Here is a 21,321-nt window from a genome sequence, read left to right on the forward strand (position 1 = left end):
ACGTCAGACAGTCGCTCCAATAGGGGGATGTTAGCCGGCAGGATCTGGCAACACCGCACATCCGCTGTACAGCAGAGCCATAGAGAGAGAGAGAGTTACGATACGCTTTGACTTGGGCTGTAGTTCCAAACATTGGAACTTTCCCATTGAGACAGACAGAGCATTTTCGCATTCCATTCTCACGGTGGAAGTGAAAACCTGTGTCGTCACTCTCACATTAGAACACGCTGGTACGGTGCCGTAGTTGTGGTGTTGTTGTTGTGTGTAGTGTGTAGTTGTGTGTAGTAGGGGAATTTACAACCGGATCGTACAGCAGTGTTTATGAATGAAACGGTAGGTTCTGTTGTTGTTTTATTTACACACACATTACATGTAGAAACTATTCTCTTCTATAGGAACCGCTCCTCTTCATCTAGGGAGGGGTTCCTCCTCCTACCCTCGTATTTATGATTCTGACTGATCTACGAGAGTTGTAGACCCCCCATGGACACAGGGACTTTCAGCACTATACCCCATAGACTCTCCAAACATGTACAAATTGAAAATAAAGGTGCTTACCCCCACGCCCCAAATGTTAACTGTCTCTACGGGGTAGTAGTTTAATGTAATAATCCATATCTTTCAATAAAGAAGTGTTTTAATGCCCTCTGTGACCGAACGCCATTTTTTCACCCTCGTTTAATTCTTGTTTACATTTAGTGTAATTCCGGGTTTCACCGGATGCGCCCCTTCACTACCCGTCACTACCGCCCATTGGGAACTTCCGACAGAATCGGCCACAGACGGCATTAAAACACTTCTTTATTGAAAGATATGGATTATTACATTAAACTACTACCCCGTAGAGACAGTTAACATTTGGGGCGTGGGGGTAAGCACCTTTACACCTTACATGTTTGGAGTGTCTACGGGGCATAGTGCTGAAAGTCCCTGTGTCCATGGGGGGTGAACCCTACAACTCTACTAGAATCATAATACGTCTACGAGAGTTACAGCTCAGAGATGAGGTCCCACTGTATCGCCACCGACGGAGGTAGAGTCCGTCCAAAGGGTCCGCGGACCACCTTTTTCTCTACATCGTATCCTAAAACTAAAGGTAGTCCCCGAAACCTACAAATGTTTGAGGGTTTTCCGGCAAGTAAACTTTTTAGAACGGGGTTGAGAAATCAGTTTAAATCTCTTATTTAGTCAGCCTGTGGCCATGGTTTGTTTTCACATTGTAGACGAACTGCGAGCAGTACTGGCTCCTGCCGCCAGGGGGTTCTTCAGGGTTTAATGGGGAAACATGGCCACGGGCTGACTAAATAAGAGATTTAAACTGTTTTTTCAACCTCGTCCAAAAAAAAAAAACCCTCAAACATCTGTAGGTTTCGGGGATTACCTTTAGTTGATGGATACGATGTGGTTAAAAAGGTGGTCCGCGGACCCTTTGCCCGGTGTTCTACCTCTTTTGGTAGCCACTACAGTGGGACCTCATCTCTGAGCTGTATAGTGAAGGGAGAGGTTCCACATGGAGATAGAGGAACTGTAACTTATCACTGAAACCATGAATATGATCTACAAGTAACCATGTTAGTATTATTATTATTATTATTATTATTATTATTATAACTCTAAAGCTGTGTGTGACAGACAGACAGACAGACAGACAGACAGACAGACAGAGAAGTGAGTGAGAGGGGAGAGAGAGAGAGGCACAGACAGACAGACAGACAGACAGACAGACAGACAGACAGGGTGAGAGATATGAGGAAATAGAGATAAAATCCAGAGTTGAAATTGACAAACTTAACATTTGTATGATGATGTTATAGTATGATAACCACACCCTGTACACACACACACACACACACACGCACACACGCACACACACACACACACACACACACACACACACACACACACACACACACACACACACACACACACACACACACACACACACACACACACACACACACACACACTGGACAAACAGAACACACAAAAGGATGTCAAACGGACAAAGAAAGAGAAAAGACAGATGAACAGATAGATGCTGCTCAGAGAGAGAGAGAGAGAGAGAGAGAGAGAGAGAGAGAGAGAGAGAGAGAGAGAGAGAGAGAGAGAGAGAGAGAGAGAGAGAGAGAGAGAGAGAGAGAGAGAGAGAGAGAGAGAGAGAGAGAGAGAGAGAGAGAGAGAGAGAGAGAGAGAGAGAGGAGGAGGGATGGAGAGAGGAGAGGTAGAGAGAGAGAGAGAGAGCAAAGGGAGGGAGGGAGAGAGAGAAAAGAGAGAGAGAGGTAGAGAGGGGGAGATGGGTAGAGAGGTAGAGGTAGAGATAGCGAGAGAGATGTAGTGACTCAGATAAAGAGAGAGAGAGAGAGAGAGAGGGGGGGTAGAGAGAGGTAGACCCACAGAGGAAGTTAAAGGAGCACATGCTTGTCATTCCACAGTTGAACAGGTTCCTCCACTAGGCTGTGATGTCATCAGTGTGTTCTCTGCTTCTCACTGGAGTCTGACCACAGGTAGGATCACTGCTTTAAGCTTTAATCTGTAACATTATACACTCACTGCTTTAAGCTTTAATCTGTAACATTATACACTCACTGCTTTAAGATTTAATCTGTAACATTATACACTCACTGCTTTAAGATTTAATCTGTAACATTATACACTCACTGCTTTAAGATTTAATCTGTAATATCGTCACCTTGCTAAACTAATGGCCTAAGTCATTTTTTGAGGAAAATTATATTTTTTGTCTAAGTCACTGACCACCTCTGGTAAAATAACCGTCTCCTAATAGAAAAGGATCATGCTGTTCACTCCCCTTTTTGTGACAAAAAATAGGCCTTTTTTTTTGCCTTAGTCACATGGTTTTGTGACTTAAGCCAAATTATATACTGATTTAGGCCATTTTGTAATTTGTTTTGCTTTTTTTTTGTTGCCCTAAGTCATATTTAATCCTATTTAAATCTCTTATGTTACATAACTGACAGACAGTGTTATTTCTATTTAAATAGTCATAATTTGTTATAAACATTGTGGGTGAAATGATTCAGAAATATCATATAGTTTTGTTTTTGATCAATTTTTTATTTTTCCTGAAAAACTTTAAAAAATGACTTAGGCCAATAGTTTAGCAAGGCGACGATATTATACACTCACTGCTCTGTGCTTTAATCTGTCAACCTGTCCACCAGCCATGTGGGTAAAATAATTGTGTGTGTGTGTGTGTGTGTGTCATCATTATAGGGGAACATTTTCACAACACAAACAAATGTTTATGTCATGTCTGTCTGTCTGTCTGTCTGTCTGTCTGTCTGTCTGTCTGTCTGTCTGTCTGTGTCTCTCTCTCTCTCTCTCTCTCTCTCTTTATGGTTTTATCATGTGATGTGTATTAATCTCTTTCCCTCTTCCTGTCATGTTCGCTTGCCTTTAAAACACACATTCACAGATTTAACGTTTATGTTTACAGTTTTATTATCATGTCATGTGTCATTATGTCACGTGTGTCACTTATTCAACAGACTGTAGCCTCCCATAATGTTCACATCCTTCTGGTCATCATACTGTATATACATACTAGCAGTGGTGTAAAGTAACTAAGTACTGAAGTACACGTTTGAGGTACTTTTACTTTACTGGCAAATATTGTACTTTTACTCCACTACAATTATTTGAAAACTTTAGTTACTAGTTACTTTGCAGATATAAATGATTACATTATAAAACATACATCAACCACTTTAGTCCTATTTTATACATATGCTATTTGAAAATAGCAGATCTACAAGATCAGCCTGCTGCAGATGCGACCGATCTATGGCTGTGTATTTGGAATACATGAAATGAGCTTGTAGATCTGCTATTTTCAGCACACAGCTCAGTATGAATCAGGCATTACAACGCCAGCAAGGCCTGGAAACATACACTTTAGTTGATTAAGTCAACTGTAGTCTTAGTCGACTAAAATCATATGATATTAACCCATTAAGACCTGGAACGCATCTGTGTCACTTTAGATGTATTTGGCTATTCAAAAATAGCAGATCTACAAGCTCATAGCGCGACACCGAGTGCCGCGCTATGAGCTTGTAGATCTGCTATTTTTGAAAAATCTTGAAAACGTTTTTTTTTATAGATTTTTTTCAAAAAACTGTTAGGAATTAGAAAACATTTTTAAAGGTGGAGTTCACCCAACAAATGACTTATTTTCTATCAATTACACACCCCTTGAAGCCTTGAATTCATGGATTTATTTTTGTTTTTGTGGCATTCCTAAGACAATAATTTGATGACCGTGTGTATTTCCGTAAGGAGACACAAATAATCTACTTTGTGTCTCCTACCGGATACATTAGCCGGTAGGAGACGGGAATCAAATTATTGTCTTAGGAATGCCACAAAAACAAAAATAAATCCATGAATTCAAGGCTTCATGGGGTGTGCAATTGATAGAAAATAAGTCATTTTTTGGGTGAACTCCTCCTTTAAGAATCGCGTCAGTTAAGTCAACTAAAACTAGACTAAAAGTCAGATATCTCTCAGATGAATGAGTAAAATGTGACTAAAACTAAATGGAATTTTATTCAAAAGACTAGGAGTAAAACTACATAAAAAATGCTGTCCAAATGCCCCCTGCCCCCCCCCCCCCCCCTCTCCTTGACTCATGTAAACCTGTGATGTGACAGTATGATAATAATAATTGGTAATATAATAGTATAATGAAATAATAAAGTTTGTTTCTCTGTGTGGTCCTGCAGCGCAGCGCTGTGATTGGTCGACTGGCTGATCGATGGAGCCTCCATCGTACGACGAGGCCCGCCTCCACCCTCCTGCCCTGGGCACCGTGTCTATGGGTGTCAGCCCCCCCCCCACCTACCATGTGACCCTCACCTCGCCCTCCACACCCCCACCCACCTATGGAGAAGCAGGTACGTCTGTCTCTCTGTCTGTCTGTCTCTCTGTCTCTCTGTCTCTCTCTCTGTGTGTGTGTGTGTGTGTGTGTGTGTGTGTGTGTGTGTGTGTGTGTGTGTGTGTGTGTGTGTGTGTGTGTGTGTGTGTGTGTGTGTGTGTGTGTGTGTGTGTGTGTGTGTGTTTGCGCGCGCGCGCAAGGGCGCCGATACTGCGGGTGCTTCGGGGTTAAAGCACCCACGGGAAATGAAGAGCACCCATCACAAACTCATCACAAAAAAAGAAAAAGAAAAAAACACCGACATCTTCACTTCATGGCCACATTTTTGGTACCAAATTAACCAAATTAACCAAATTAACCAAATTAACCAAATTAACCAAATTAACCAAATTAACCAAATTAACCAAATTAACCAAATTAACCAAATTAACCAAATTAACCGCATCAATTGGAACGGTCCGCACGCATGCGTTTGCAGACGCGCACCCAGGAACGCGGACACAAATCGCCGTGTGCGTGCGTGTGTGTGTGTGTGCGTGTGTTTGTGTGTATGTGCATGTGCAGTGGTGTACTGTGGATTTGTTAAAGAGGTGATTATGTTTTAAATCACTGGAAATCACGGCACCCCGTCTTTAAGTACTGGAGCGCTACCCGCTACGTCACGCGCAAGTGCACATGTGCACACGTGAGCGATCGGCGATTGATATGATGACCTCTTTAATATGTAGGCCTATTTATTAACCCACAATATATATTGAATTGTATTCTTTGTCCTTGCATAACGGGGACACTTTAGTCTTGTCATATTATGACATTTACCTTGCAGACGTCACCTCTGTAATTTAGTTCATGACGCCATCAGCCACCGTCATCCAAACGTTCTGTTTGGATGACGCTGCAGAACATCTGACAGTATGTCTACGGTACTTAGCCGGTCACACTATGGACGTTGATATGCACCCAGCCTGGGTCATTCCTGTGTTCATTCACACTGTAAGACCATGGTTCTCAAAGTGGGTTCCAGGGGGTACCCAGATAAATGTTGGATAGTTAGTAACCAAATGGACCCTTATGTTGCTGTAACATGCTGGGTCCATTTGGTTCCATTTGTACACTCTCAGAGTTATGGTGGTCCGTGGTCTAATGCAGGGGTTCCCAAAGTGGGGTCCGGGGACCCCCAGGGCCCTACATACATCAGCTATTTTCCAAAAATCTTGATATTCTTTGAAAATGTTTGAATATTTTTTTACATTTTTAACACCACATCTGGAACTCTTTTCAGATGGGGGTCCGCGACCAAATCCGCATTCATTTAGGGGAACTTGACCTGAACAAGTTTGAGAACCACTGCTGTAAGAGGTGTGAGCTGTGAATGTTTGTTTTTGATCGATACGCGAGGTAGCCCTGTGCTGTGACTTGGACACAGAAAGGTCACCGTGTGTCCAAGGTGACAGTCCTTATATATTAATGACATGACATTATGTTTGCAGACGTAGTTGTGACGACTCCTTTGTAGAGTTAAGTGATGAAGACATGAGAAACATGTCATAATAAATGACTTGTCTAAAATGATATTGTTGTTGCTCCCTGGGAAAACTGAATTTGGTTCCAAAATAAGGTTTGAGTACAGTCAGTACAGTTAGGTTCTTGAGGCTCAGTATTACAGTAGGAGACACTCTGAACATGTGATCAGTACTCCAGCTGTTAGAGTTGTTCAGTTCCATGATTGTAGAGATGAGGACACATAGATTTGACTTAAGGTGAAGGGGAAGATTTTAAATGAATACAGCTTCAGTTTGACCATGACTCTACTTCTACATGGTGCAGTAGAGACCCCAAGTGGATTAAAAGTGAACTTCTAGTCAGTGTGGTATTGAAGCCTAGCTCCAACGTTGGTCCTTCCCAGGTCAATGGCACCGAGGTCCACCGACCAGCTGCTGCTGAGGTGCCCCAGCACCCACAAAAAAACAAAACAGGGGTGACCGGGTCTTTGTGGTGGCTGCTGCCAGGCTCTGGAATAGTTTGCCCCATACGTATCAAGGCCCAGTCGATAGCTACTTTTAAATCATTTTTTCTCCCTGGTCTTCAGTTGTAGCTGACGTAGCCCTGTCTTTTCCCTGTCTGGTGCTGTTTATGTTTGTTTGTTTTATTTGGGCGTATTTTATTGTATGCTATTGTCTGTTTATATTGCATTGTTTGCTCTTTGTTGTGTTTTTTTACCTGTAGGCCTACAGCACTTTGGTTGACCTTGTCATGTTAAATGTGCTATATGAATACACTTTGATTTGATTTGATCACTCAATGGCAGCTTAATACCTGGCCAGACAATGGGCCATGGACATGGTATTTGAATCATTATTGAAAGATAGTTATAGACTCATAGCTATTTCATCACATTACACTTACAATGAAAAGAACGAGGCCGCACAGCTCGTTGCCACGATGCAATACTAGTTAATTTAAAGTATAGAAACCAACGTTTCACAGAATAGTCTGTTCTTTTCAGCAGTTGTGTATCTACAGTGGTCAGCACGTCCTCACTATTGGTGTGTGCTCCTCCTTCTCTTGTGTTTGACCATCACTTTATTCTTAACCACTACTTAATCCACTAATAATAATAATAATAATAATAATAATAATAATAATAATAATAATAATAATAATAATAATAATAATAATACATGCCTGGTAGACGAAGACAGCAGACACAAACAGTTGAACAATGTTTCCCCCGTGCGTGTCTTCGTCAAGTACCTGAGACCGTTTTTACAAATGTCTTCTAAAACAGTAGTTCTCACACTTTCAAGTTTTTTCAAAATCTTTCAAGATGTACAATATCGCAGCGCGGCACGATTGTGAAGCGATGTGAGCTTGTAGATCTGCTATTTTTGAATAGCCAACTCTAAAATCTAAAATGACAGCAGACGCTTTCGCGGTTTTAATGGGTTTACTGCAGGGGTCTTCAACGTTTTCAGGCGAAGGACCCCCTAGCTGAGAGAGAGATGAAGCAGGGACCCCCTACTCTATATTGTATAAAATTGTGTTTCAGATTAAACTTTTTTCTTTACTTGGTCTGCTATTTTTTCCCTCTACACCTGTAGCCTCTTTGCCAAAAATAGCCGATCTACAAGCTCTCAACGCCTCGCAGCGCGAGGCGTTGAGAGCTTGTAGATCTGCTATTTTCGGCTAACCCTCAGAAAAGGAATTCTAGGGTTCAAGTGGTTAATGTAAAAAAACTAAATCATATCACACAAAGATTTGGCGGACCCCCTATAGTAGCTCTGAGGACCCCCTAGGGGTCCCGGAACGCCTGTTGAAGACCCCTGGTTTACTGTAAAGACTGAAAGAGTTATTTGACTAATAGTGAGAGAATGACTTCGGAGATGTATGAGGATATAGTGATGTGTGTATTAGGGGTGGGATGATATATATCGATATCGCGATATATCGCGATACTTTCTCCCGCGATAAATAATCGATATACTGCCGAAAAATATTGATATTAAAAAAATTAAAAAATTAAAAACTTTTTTTTCCGTTGTGATACGTTGTTTTTCCAACTCTGTATTTGTGTAATGATGATTTTGAACTGTTTGGTGCTATTTTATGTGTTTATGAATTGAATACAAGGACTATCGTGATATATCGTTGGTGAAATTTCATGCAATATATCGTGATATCGCAATATATCGAATATGGTGATATTATTGTTATCGAGGGCCTAATATCGCCACAGATATCGTATCGTGAGATACCCATATCGTCCCACCCCTAGTGTGTATGTGCGTGTAGGTTGGTGCACTCAGATTACACTTTGAGTGTGATAAAAAAATATTACAAAATGACCTTTTGTTTCTCCTCTGAATGACTCATCCTGTGATGGTTTGCATACAAGGAGAAGTTTGTGTCAAATTCCTTGACGGTGAAGAATATAAAAACCAAGAGAATAGAGTTGAAAAAGTCAAATATAGTCAAACATTAACGTAATGCAAAACTTTCTGCAGTCATGTGTCCTCAGTCCTTAGTACTTTCAAAACTCTGCAAAAAATAGCAAACGTAACAGATCTACAAGCTCATAATGCATCATGTTGTTCACTATTTGTCACACAACCAAGTATACAGGGCTTAGAGGGTTAAAATTCTTTCTTTCTTTCTTTCTTTCTTTCTCACAACACCTTGACACTTTTGTTTACTGTGTGTGTGTGTGTGTGTGTGTGTGTGTGTGTGTGTGTGTGTGTGTGTGTGTGTGTGTGTGTGTGTGTGTGTGTGTGTGTGTGTGTGTGTGTGTGTGTGTGTGTGTGTGTGTGTGTGTGTGTGTGTTCCACAGTTACCTGGCCAACGGACCCTTACCCGGTCCTGGCTCCGCCCACGATGCATGCTCCTGTGACCACACCCCCTCAGAGGAGTCAGAACATTGTCCACCAATCAACACACAGTACGTTCCTGTTTGCAGGAAATGATCTTTAACAGATTACTGGACTTTCTTTTAAACTGTATTTTTATATCCAAACACTCAGCTGACATGTGACATTGCAGATGGGGGTCCGCGGACAAATACGTAATACTTTAGGGGTCCTTGACATGAAACATTGTGAGAAACAAATGGTCCACAATAACATTAGACTATACAGTTCCACTGACTTGCTCCCCTTATTTTGGGGCTTTATACATGGACCAGGCTTACCAAGATAAGCATTCTGTACCAACCGCTACTGAGAAACCTTATGGGTACAGATCTTGCAACTTGCTAAATATTAGGGCTGTGAATCTTCAGCTATCTCACGATTCGATTCGAATTCGATTCTTGAGGTCACGATTCAGATTTTTTTTCAAAAACAAACGATTCTCGATTCAAAAAAGTTTTTTTTCCGATTCAAACGATTCTCCATTCAAAACGATTCTTGATTCAAAACATAGGTAGTCTGCTGGCATGAGAGCAGAGTACATTTATGTAGCTTTCATAATTGTAAAAGTTTTATCAACTGATAATAATGTAAACACACAAAGGTAAATCCAAGATCCCCCCCCAAAAATGTGGAAAAAGCGTTTTTTTTAAAATGAGAATCAATTCTGAATCGTCCAACAGTAGAATTGCGATTCGTATTCAAATCTTTTTTTTTTTCTGACACCCCTACTAAATATTGCTCTGTTTCAGCTGTTCTAGGCAGTTTGTCTGTGTGGAGGAGGAGGTGTCATGTGTATCCTTAGGGACCATGAACTATCAACCCTGTTATATTTGTCTCCCTGTAGATTAATTGCAATTTGGGTTGGTGAAAGGGCCTTTCTGTGTGGAGTTTGCATGTTCTCCCCGTGTCTCCTAGGGTAGTTAATACCCTCACAAAAAACATGCAGTAATCCTGGTCTCTATACCATTGGTTCTCAAAGTGGGGTCCGGGGACCCCCAGGGGTACTTGAGGGGGTTCCAGGGGGTCCCCAGCTAAATGATGGACAGGAACCAAATGGACCCTTATGGGTCTGTAACTCTGAGAGTGTACACATGGAACCAAATGGACCCTAACGGGTCCATTTGGTTCCATTTGTACACTCTCAGAGTTAAATTGACATTGATTTTACAATGTGAATTGGGGTCCCAGAGATATAAATGCCATTAAATGGGGGTCCGTAGCCCTAATGCATGTCAAACTGGGGGTCCTTGAAATTAAAATGGTTGAGAATCACTGCTAGAGCCGTAAAAGATCTTCTCTTATGGGGGTCCCTGGCTTATCTTTTGAAATGGGGGTCCGCGGGCTAATGAGCTTCAGCTTGGGCTCTCCCTAGGCTGGCAGAGGGAGAGTAGCGCCCAGGATTACATAGGCAATTGGCACTGGGTGAAAAAATATGGGTTACAAAATCGTGGGATAAATTTTTGTGTGTGTGTGTGTGTGTGTGTGTGTGTGTGTGTGTGTGTGTGTGTGTGTGTGTGTGTAGTCGGTGTGTCAGACGGCAGACCCCCGGGCCAGACGGTCCTCTCCTCCTCCTCTCAGATGGTGTACAGCCTGGCTCTGGGGGAACACGCGTCGGTGGTCCAGTGTCCGTACTGCCGTCACAACGTCACCACGTCCGTCCAGCACAAAGCGGGACGAGCTGCCTGGTGTACCTGCTTTGTCTTTGTTCTGCTGGGGTGAGAGAACACACGCACACACACACACACACACACACACACACACACACACACACACACACACACACACACACACACACACACACACACACACACACACACACACACACACACACACACACACACACACACGTTTGTATGACTATACTTGTGACATCAACATAAATAGTCAGGGGAAATTAGCAGCATATTTTCCAATCTTGGAATAAATTCCTTACAAAAAAAAATCTTCACCAATGTGTTTGTAAAAGTGTCTAGTAACACATCTCACAAAGACTGAAATGCAGTTTCCCTAGGAGAATTTTTGACAGCTGCTGAAAGTTGGGGTACCCACCATAACCTTGGTTAAAAGAACAACAACAAAAAAAAAAAATCTAAATTGAAATCTGTTTTAAGTAGCATGTGAGGGGTCAAACTATGGTGTTTTTATGATTCTGAATCCATTGCAAGCATTTGTTTTGCACCAAAACCACTCCTTGGGCTAAAAACAGCCATAGCCATCCTTTTCCAGGTATACTTTTTGTGTAAAAAGCCCATTGAGATTGGGCCGTTTTTAGCCCAAGGAGTGGTTTTGGTGCAAAACAAATGCTTGCAATGGATTCAGAATCATAAAAACACCCTAGTTTGACCCCTCACATGCTACTTAAAACACAATTCAATTTCGATTTAATCACTAGCCAACACACAAGAGGGGTTTGGGGTGTGCTGAAACCAGCGCAGCCCGAAATAACAGGTTGGGAATTGATTGCGTGAAACAATCACCTGTGCGTCCAGTCTCAATGTTAGTAAACAAATAATTGGTCTATAAAGACCTGGAACGCATCTGTGTCACTTTTAGATTTCTTTAGGCTATTCAAAAATAGCAGATCTACAAGCTCACAGCTTGTAGATCTGCTATTTTTGTAAAATCGTGAAAATGTGTGCAAATCTTTGAATATATATATATATATATATATTTTTCAAAGCGTTGGGATTTAGTTTTTTTTTTTTTTTTTATCGGCCTCAGGTCTTAATGGGTTAACTCATTCTCTGCCAGACTTATGTCTGGCTGTGTTTGCCCATTGCCAGCGATTTAGTGTTTTTTATAACTTTAAAAATGTCACTTTTTTTTTTTTTTTTTCATAATGATCGCAAGTCCAATCGTTTATAAACACACAGGCGATACGTGTACGCCACGTATCGCCTGTGTAAAAAAAAGTAAAAACACCATGTTTCGCCATGTGAACGTAAAACTCACTTACTTTTTCCACCTCGCCACAGACCTCGCTAAATCCCTTCTGATCGCATGTTCAACTGTTTGTAGACACACAGGGTAGTTGTGTGAGTGGCCCAGACAAGACATTTTCAATCGGCGACATTCCATTTTGCAGTAGTAGCAGTTTCAAAACAGCGTTTTTTACGTTAGTGGCAGTGAATGAGTTAATGCCCTTTTTATTTTTATTGCCATGTTTGACTGTAAGCCCTGGCTGGTGCATCAAAAAAAAGCTGCATTGTGGTCTTATTGGCAATTCTTTGCTTATCTGCAAAAAAAGAAATCATAAAACAACTGTTTTTCTTCTTAGCAGTGTTGATTTTGACAGCAAATTTTGATTCGGTTTTAGTCTTTTGAATCAAATTCCATTTAGTTTTAGTCATATTTTAGTCATCTGAAATGTTTTACTGTTAGTCTAGTTTTAGTCGACTAAATCTACAGTTGATTTAGTCGACTAAAATGTATTTTGGTGGTGCCTTGATGGCGTCGTAATGGCTGATTTTACACTTGGATGCATGCTGAAAAAAGCTGATCTACAAGCTCACAACGCGTCGTGCTGCGACGCGTTGTGAGCTTGTAGATCTGCTATTTTCAGAGCGCAACACCCGAGCCCAACCAAGCATAAAATTGCTTTATTTTAGTTCTACTGGATCTCTTCTCCACTAGTCTTAGTTCTACTGGATCTCTTCTCCACTAGTCTTAGTTCTACTGGATCTCTTCTCCACTAGTCTTAGTTCTACTGGATCTCTTCTCCACTAGTTCCCTCACTAACATTTTAGTCTAGTTTTTATCTGTTTTTGAGATGATCAATATATTTAGTCATAGTTTAGTTTTAGTCAACGAAATCAACTCTGCTGCTCAGTATCAGCTGTTAATATAGTAAACCTTTCAATGCGGAGGAGACGTTGTTTCCTTTATCCGTGATTGATGTCTGCTGTGTCTGACTAGTATGTCGACTATATTGTACGTGACAATGTTCTACCGTCTAGTCTTTGAGACACACATAAGGGTATTTCGGGGCGCGGCCGAATCCGCCATTCCTTCACCAACACAGCTGTCAAAATTACATTACAGAACGTACACGTTGTTACATTTTATGGGTTTATTTCATCATAGAGCAACATATGGTGAAGTATTGTAGTGCAGGTTATTGCAACAACCACCCAGCTTGTGAAAAATATAAACAGGAACACACAATATTCTAAACTTTCCGCGATTCTGACAATAATCATATTCTCTGAGACACACACCCCAGTTTTTTGCCACGTCAAACGAGGTAGTCACGTGACGTTGATCCCCTTCTCCTATTGGCTCACACTAAGACATGACGTGTGTGTAGGCAGAAGAATACACTTTATAACCGGCTGTTCTCCTATTGTCTGACTGTACTGGCTGTGTTTATGTCCTTTGTACAAGACATCCTTCTACTTCTGTTTATGTGGACATAAATACATATTTAAATTGTGTGTGTGTGTGTGTGTGTGTGTGTGTGTGTGTGTGTGTGTGTGTGTGTGTGTGTGTGTGTGTGTGTGTGTGTGTGTGTGTGTGTGTGTGTGTGTGTGTGTGTGTGTGTGTGTGTGTGTGTGTGTGTGTGTGTGTGTGTGTGTGTGTGTGTGCAGGTTCGTCTGTGGTTGCTGCCTGATTCCCTTTTGTGCCGAGTCGATGCAAGACGTCCATCACTCCTGTCCGCAATGCCATAAACACCTGTGTATACACACCAGATAATCACACACACACACACACACACACACACACACACACACACACACACACACACACACACACACACACACACACACACACACACACACACACACACACGTCCTCTTAGTATTTTTCTATTTGTTTTGGGTGGAACTAACAGTGGGTCTGTAATATACTACAATATTTATATTCTGTATATATATATATATACATGCTTTTATACATTTTCCTTTTTAATATATCTACGATGTGTCCATTCTCTGTCACATACTGTACTGTAGCTCTGTGGTTCTCAAAGTGAGGTCCGGGGACCCCCAGGGGTCCCCAGCAAAATTCATTAGTTAAATAGCGTCACAATAATTTTAACCACTTTAACCATTATTTTATTCTTTGGCTATTCAAAAATAGCAGATCTACAAGCTCATAGCGCGGCACCGAGTGCCGCGCTATGAGCTTGTAGATCTGCTATTTTTGAAAATTCCCTGGCTCAAAATATTTTGGAGATGAGGGTCCGCAGCCAAGTACATATCATTTTGGGGGTCCTTGACATGAAAAAAAGTGTGAGAACCACTTGCCTTATGGGATATCCTACCTACGTCACTAAGGAGGAAAACCGCTTCATGATTCCTTTAAATGTCGCCAAATCCATCCTAACCCCAAGTCTTCCTGGTGATTCCCGCTGCAGGTTGAGGTTGTTTTTTAGAATGTTTGAAAACGTTTTTACATTTTTCAGCCGGTGAATTCATACAGATGAATGTAAAACAATTATGATGATTATGATACAATAATTGAGATTATCTTGAATCAATCAATCAATCAAACAAACTTTATTAAGGACCGTGTCCTAACCCTCTGCTTCAACGGCTCTGGTTTCAGTTCAGCAGTTTTTTTTTTACTCCACATGTTTTAATATGAATATGTTATAAATATATGCAATGATATGTTTACATGGCCTTCTCTGAAGCCCGGTTTATACTGTGTCACACCACGGTGTTCCTTGACAACAAAAATGGACCTTGACGTGTTGCATCGTGTTCTTATTGTCTCTATCAAGCTGCAAGCTGCAAGCTTTTAGATGCGCTATTTTTGAAAGATTTAAAAGAAAAAAATTATAATAATTATGAATCTTCTCTCATGGGGGTCCCTGGCACTAAATAATATTCAGATGGGGGTCCGTTGTTCGAATACATTATTATGGGGGTCCATGACATGAAAATGTTTGAGAAACACTGTTCTGTGACACAGGTATCTGTGCTGATATATACTGACTGTAATGACTGTTTGACTCTTATTGTCCTAACACAAAATGTTGTTTCCTGTTTACTTCCTGGTTACTTTGGACACAGTTTGTTGTTTTTATGATACTAAAATATTGGTTTTGTTGTTTATATCCTTCTATCATGTTGATAGAAATTAAAACTTATTCTAGTGGAAATCGTCATGGAGTGGGTCTCAAATGATACTGTGTCTGCGTACGCACACTCAGGCGTTTGAAAGACAGAGATTGTGTGTGTGTGTGTGTGTGTGTGTGTGTGTGTGTGTGTGTGTGTGTGTGTGTGTGTGTGTGTGTGTGTGTGTGTGTGTGTGTGTGTGTGTGTGTGTGTGTGCGCGCGCGCTTGAAAGACAGAGATTGTGTGTGTGCACGAGGGAGATTTTGTCTGCATTTGTCTGCGCTCAACATCAAAGCTACTACACTACTACTGTGTGTGTGTGTGTGTGTGTGTGTGTGTGTGTGTGTGTGTGTGTGTGTGTGTGTGTGTGTGTGACCTTGTGGGGGGGTGCTCTAAGGCAGAGGACACACAGATATTAGTGTTTTTTATTGATAGTAGATATGAGTGTTACAGTTAATCAACTACAGACATGAAGATAACATTCACATTCACAAATACCAGCTCAGCACTGTCTGACACACACGCGCACACACACACACGCACACACACACACACACACACACACACACACACACACACACACACACTCACACAGCAGACACAGAAATATGCACACACGTGCATAATTTCTACACACACATACACTACAAGTGTACACAACACAACGTTGATGTTGATTGCACATTAATGCAGACACAATAACTCTCCCTCCCTCTCTCGCTCTGTCTCGCTCTCTCTGACACACACACACACACACACACACACACACACACACACACACACACACACACACACACACACACACACACACACACTCTTAGCTCCTCCCTGCTCCAGTGTGTGAAGGTGTAAAGGCTGCTGGTTCATTAGATCAGACGTTCTGTATCCAGAGCCTCTTTACAATAAGCTACCAGGTAACCATGAGGACACAGCTGCTGACCACAGGACTGACCGTGCTGTGCGTGTGTCTGTGTGTGTGCGCGGCGGACACACAGACAGACACGCGTACAGACAAACCACTCATCCCAGAGATAGACGGCGTTCTGCAGCTGAAGAAATCCAACTTCAACAGAGCTCTGAAGAGACACAAGCAGCTGCTGGTCCACTTCTGTGAGTCTATACATACACACACACACACACACACACACACACACACACACACACACACACAGACACACACACACACACACACACACACACACACACACACACACACACACACACACACACACACACACACACACACACACACACACACACACACACACACACACACGTGTACAGCATGCAGTGTAATTCAAATGGATTTCCACAGTACAATAAAACACATTTATCCACTTAAAACAAACTAACTATATACTTTGTTGACTGGGGTACCCCAAGGCTCTACTCTAAGTCTGCTTCTTTTCTCCCTGTACTTAAAATGTCTTTGCCAAAAACAGCGGTACAGTTGATTGGCTGTTTTGGACAGATTAGGGTCGCTAGGGTTCATGTGGTTAATATGGCAATAGACAATAAGGATAGTTATAGCTTAAAATATTAACATAATATGAGAATACATTTGTATTGCAGCACAATCAATCAGATAAGATAGCTTTAATTATTAATCAATACAGGTCAGTAAAAGGCAGTGACTAACAGAAACAGTCTCTTGAACTGACAGTTTGTAGCAGAACCTGCAGATTTCTATGAGTTTGTTCCACATTATGTGGAAACATAAGAACTAAATGCTGCTTCTCCACCATTAGTTGTGTTTCTAAGGGACAGAAAGCAGATGACCTGAGAGTTCTGGATGATCCTTCATGGTGTAGCACAGAAATCGCGACGTGTTGTGTGCTTGTAGATCTGCTATTTTCAAACATTTTAGTACTTTTACTCTTGGTACTTTATATGCATGTTGATACCGATACTTTTGTACTTTTAATCAAGTACATTTTTTATTCCAGACTTTTTAATTGTAACAGATATAACGGATGTAACTTCTACATGGCAGTATTGATACTTTTACTTAAGTAAAACATTTGAGTGCTTTTTCCACCACTGACTGAAATGTGTTTTGTCCCTAAACCATTCAATGCCTTATAGACCCAACAGTAGTATCTTGTATCAGAGAAAATCAAGAGCCAACCAATGTTATAACACAATACCTCTGTCTTCTTCACTTAATATTAACATGTATATGTATTTGCAAGCAGACCATTGGTGCACAGACAGACCTTTAATCAGGTTATCTTTACCTGTGTGAGGAGAGAGAGACCTTCTCACACAGGCTGTGTGGCCAACCCACGTGGACCAATCAGGTCACAGTGTAGAATGACATCACTCGTTGAGTCACACATCAGAAAGTAATCTCATAATGGAAACATAGATATCTATTGTACTGTTTGGAGTTTGATAAAACTGTGTTGTAGAATCTTTAGAGGAGCCTAAGTCGTATTTTAAGGTTTTGAAAAAAAATCTTATCTGCCTAACTCATCTCTTTGACTTGGGCAGATAGTGATTTTGGAATGTACTGTAACAAGCTGTTTTGATAGGCTGAGGACATAGGCAATAAATGAAGCAGCAGTGTTAGCAGAGTAGAGTGTGACTTTAGGCAATTAAGCTATGATATGCAAAACAGCACAACATTTATTGTTAAAAAGGTTAAGCCAGTGGTGTCCAAAGTCCGGCCCGCGGGCCATTTGCAGCCCGAGGACACATTTTATACGGCCCGTGGCTTCATTCCTAAATTGTATTATGAATGGCCCGCCTGCACCTTCAAAAAAATAAAAAGATTTATAAAAGTGAAAGTTTCATTTTCCTTCTTCGCCTCAGGATGGCAGGACCTTCTCTAGCTCTTGCTTAACCCTAAAACCGAAATAAAGTACTGTAACAATAAAACGCCCCCAAAATGCCCAAAATCCGCCTGAAAACTGCACATTTTTGCCCAAAATCCCCCTATAACCGAAAACTTTTGCGCGAGCGGCCCTTGGGTGTTTTCATATTTTCTAATTTGGCCCCCTTTGAAAAAAGTTAGGACACCACTGGGTTAAGCCCTATATTGTAATATTAATAATTCCTATAGAGCAGTGGTTTTCAACCTTTTTCGCGTCAAGGACCCCCACATCGACACATATTAGCCCAGGGACCCCTATTTGAAAATATATGCCAGGGACTCAACCATTTTGACTTATTGGGGGTCCCAATCTACACTGTATCATCATCATTAGTGTTCATTTAACTCTGAGAGTGTACAAATGGAACCAAATGGACCATTTGGTTCCATTTGTACACTCTCAGAGTTACAGACACATATAAGGGTCCATTTGGTTGCTAACTATTCATTTGGCTGGGGGCCCCCTGGAACCCCGTCAAGGACCACTGGTGGTCCCTGGACCACTGGTTGAAACCCCGTGCTATAGAGTGTGTGTTCAGTAACAGGAGTCTCCTTGTCTCTCCAGCTCTTTAATAAACACATCAGTGGAGTCAGTCATAGTATCCATTCATCAGCTTCATTGTCTCCGCCAGTATGGTGGAGAGTATGTTTTCGTCTCCGTCCGTCCGTGTGTCCGTCCGTCCGTCTCAGCCAAGCTAACATTGGTCAAGCTTCACGTGACACGTGACAATATGTTGTCACCAATGCTTTGATTTGCTAGCGAGACGCATGATGAAATAAAAACCTATAAATATCACCACACACTTCAAAAAAATAATTTATATTTTTTGAAGTGAGCTTCCATCACTGTGATGACCACTGTTGTTTCTAAATATGAATGGGGTGTGATCTTCTGTCTCCGCCAGGAGAGTTTTACCCTCCGTGTGTGTGTCCGTCTCAGCCAAGCTAACATTGGTCAAGTGACACGTGACAATATGTAATATAAATAGGTAAGACAGGATTAATCAGGAACAGTACTGGCGGAGGAGACCTGTGCTCCGAGGAGCACATTTTCTAGTTTTATAGTGTTCCAGGTTCAATTGTGTCAGCTCACCTTTCTTGTTTGTTTCATCACTTCCATTGTCACTTGTTTATCCTGTATGAGTCATCTCTCCTGATTGGATGGAGTTGGTATCCTGGCCTGGAAGTGTATTTTCTGTTTACCAAAGAGTTGGAGAGACAGGGGAGAGCCCTGTTACTCTATAGCAAAATAATAACATCATATTTATTACACTTATGTGTGTTTATTCTTTTTTTGTGCTGCCATAGGCTACTCTAACCGTTTTAATATGATCCAGCAATTTATGCTTGTGGTTGTTAATTCTGCCCTGAATTTCTTACTGTACCTCCACCTGTACCATTGAACATGAAGGTCAATGTGTTTTACAAGGTTTTGAATTAATACGTGTGTGTGTGTGTGTGTGTGTGTGTGTGTGTGTGTGTGTGTGTGTGTGTGTGTGTGTGTGTGTGTGTGTGTGTGTGTGTGTGTGTGTGTGTGTGTGTGTGTGTGTGTGTGTGTGTGTGTGTGTGTGTGTGTGTGTGTGCCTGTGTGTGTGTATGTGTGTGTGCAGACGCCCCTCTCTCCGGTGACGCTCAGAGGGTGTCCGATGCGTTCCAGGCGGCCGCGGCAGAGCTGCGGGGGTCGGAGGAGGTGACGGGGTCGGAGGTCAGGTTCGGCGTGGTGGACGTGACTAAAGAGAAGGAGCTTCTGAAAGACCTGAACGTTACGACTCCTGTCCTACTGTACCTGAATGGAGGGAGGAAGACCCCCGTCCCATGTCCTAGTAAATATATATACACACACACACACACACACACACACACACACACACACACACACACACACACACACACACACACACACACACACACACACCTGTCCTACTGTATCATGTCAAGGACGTCCAAAATGATATGTATTTGGCTGCGGACCCCCATCTCAAAATGTGTTGTTCCATGGACCCCCAGACGATCGGAGTTAAAAAAAAACGCTTTAAAACATTCAGTATATAGCCTAATATATTCAAAGATTTGCACACATTTTCCACGATTTTTCTGGAAGAATCTACGAGGGGCGCGCTATGAGCTTGTAGATCTGCTATTTTTGAATAGCCAAATAAATCTTAAAATGACACAGATGCGTTACCGGTCTTAATAGATTAATGCACCAAGTATTTATTTTTGATTGTATATTGTTTAGACTGATGTGTTTACCTTGTTTATACCCGAGCTATAAGCATTATTTCATACTTTGGGCTATTCAAAAATAGCAGATATACAAGCTCGTAGCTATGAGCTTGTATATCTGCTATTGCTTTTTTGGAAAATCCTGAAAATGTGTCCAAATCCTTGAATATAGGCCTAGGTATATGTTTTTTAAAGCAAACATTTTTAACTCAAATCTTTGCTTTTGGGGGATTCTACAAATGTCTTCTAAATCCTAACTTTTTCTTTTGAAAAGAAACTTGCTATATGTTGCTATAATATCAGTGCTTCTCAAACTAAGTCTGATAAATCATTGGTTCTCAAAGTGGGGTCCGGGGACCCCCAGGGGTACTTGAGGGGGTTCCAGGGGGTACCCAGCAAAATGTGTTAATATAGCATCACAATAATTATGACCTTTTATACTTTGGCTGTTCAAAAATAGCAGATCTACAAGCTCATAGCGCGGCACCGAGTGCCGCGCTATGAGCTTGTAGATCTGCTATTTTTGAAAAATCTTGAAAATGTGTGCAAATCTTTGAATATACATATTTTAAATAAGTGAACATTTGTAACTCAAATCTTTGCTTCTGGTTCTGGGGGGTCCCTGGTACAAAATATTTTCAGATGGGGGTCCGCGGCCAAATACATATCATTTTGGGGGTCCTTGACATGAAAAAGTTTGAGAACCACTGTGATAAATGGCTACATTGTAAATTGTTTACGTATAATAACACTAACTCTTCTTTGGTCTTTTGCTTAAAAGGGTAAATGTTTAATTGTCGTTTCCCTGTCTTGTGATTGGTCAGTTCCAAAGAACGGCGCCTCCATTCTGACATG

The 21,321-nt window shown here is 41.4% G+C and overlaps 2 protein-coding genes across 2 annotated transcripts in view; both read left to right on the forward strand.

Moving 5' to 3' along the window:
- The first annotated feature begins 230 nt into the window (after positions 1 to 230).
- LOC311034590 (lipopolysaccharide-induced tumor necrosis factor-alpha factor homolog) lies at positions 231 to 14,367 on the forward strand. The gene is made up of 6 exons (XM_084042471.1): positions 231 to 333; positions 2,433 to 2,504; positions 4,746 to 4,916; positions 9,225 to 9,332; positions 10,826 to 11,018; positions 13,890 to 14,367. The coding sequence occupies exons 3-6, from the start codon at positions 4,778 to 4,780 to the stop codon at positions 13,993 to 13,995; spliced, it is 546 nt and encodes a 181-aa protein (XP_083898597.1). The 5' UTR covers positions 231 to 333; positions 2,433 to 2,504; positions 4,746 to 4,777; the 3' UTR covers positions 13,996 to 14,367.
- A 1,918-nt stretch (positions 14,368 to 16,285) lies between these two features.
- The window catches only part of LOC311056146 (protein disulfide-isomerase), a gene marked incomplete at its 5' end in the record, with an annotated part of 15,082 nt that continues 10,046 nt past the window's right edge, over positions 16,286 to 21,321 (forward strand). Inside the window, 4 exons of the mRNA XM_084072566.1 lie at positions 16,286 to 16,318; positions 16,361 to 16,475; positions 19,851 to 20,063; positions 21,291 to 21,321. The exon at positions 21,291 to 21,321 is cut by the window's right edge and continues 94 nt beyond it. Coding sequence (XP_083928692.1) covers positions 16,286 to 16,318; positions 16,361 to 16,475; positions 19,851 to 20,063; positions 21,291 to 21,321 — 392 coding nt within the window. The remainder of the gene's footprint in view (positions 16,319 to 16,360; positions 16,476 to 19,850; positions 20,064 to 21,290) is intronic.

Source organism: Gymnoscopelus microlampas (genome assembly GCF_963454915.1).
Source record: "Gymnoscopelus microlampas genome assembly, chromosome: 2".
In the NCBI taxonomy this organism is placed as follows: Eukaryota; Metazoa; Chordata; class Actinopteri; order Myctophiformes; family Myctophidae; genus Gymnoscopelus; species Gymnoscopelus microlampas.

Bases quoted from the DNA above. Each gene is read 5' to 3' on its own strand.
- LOC311034590 (XM_084042471.1), top strand. From the start codon at position 4,778: ATGGAGCCTCCATCGTACGACGAGGCCCGCCTCCACCCTCCTGCCCTG. The intron at 4,917-9,224 runs GTACGTCTGTCT...TGTGTTCCACAG, and splicing joins ACCCACCTATGGAGAAGCAG to TTACCTGGCCAACGGACCCT. The intron at 11,019-13,889 runs GTGAGAGAACAC...GTGTGTGTGCAG, and splicing joins TTTGTCTTTGTTCTGCTGGG to GTTCGTCTGTGGTTGCTGCC.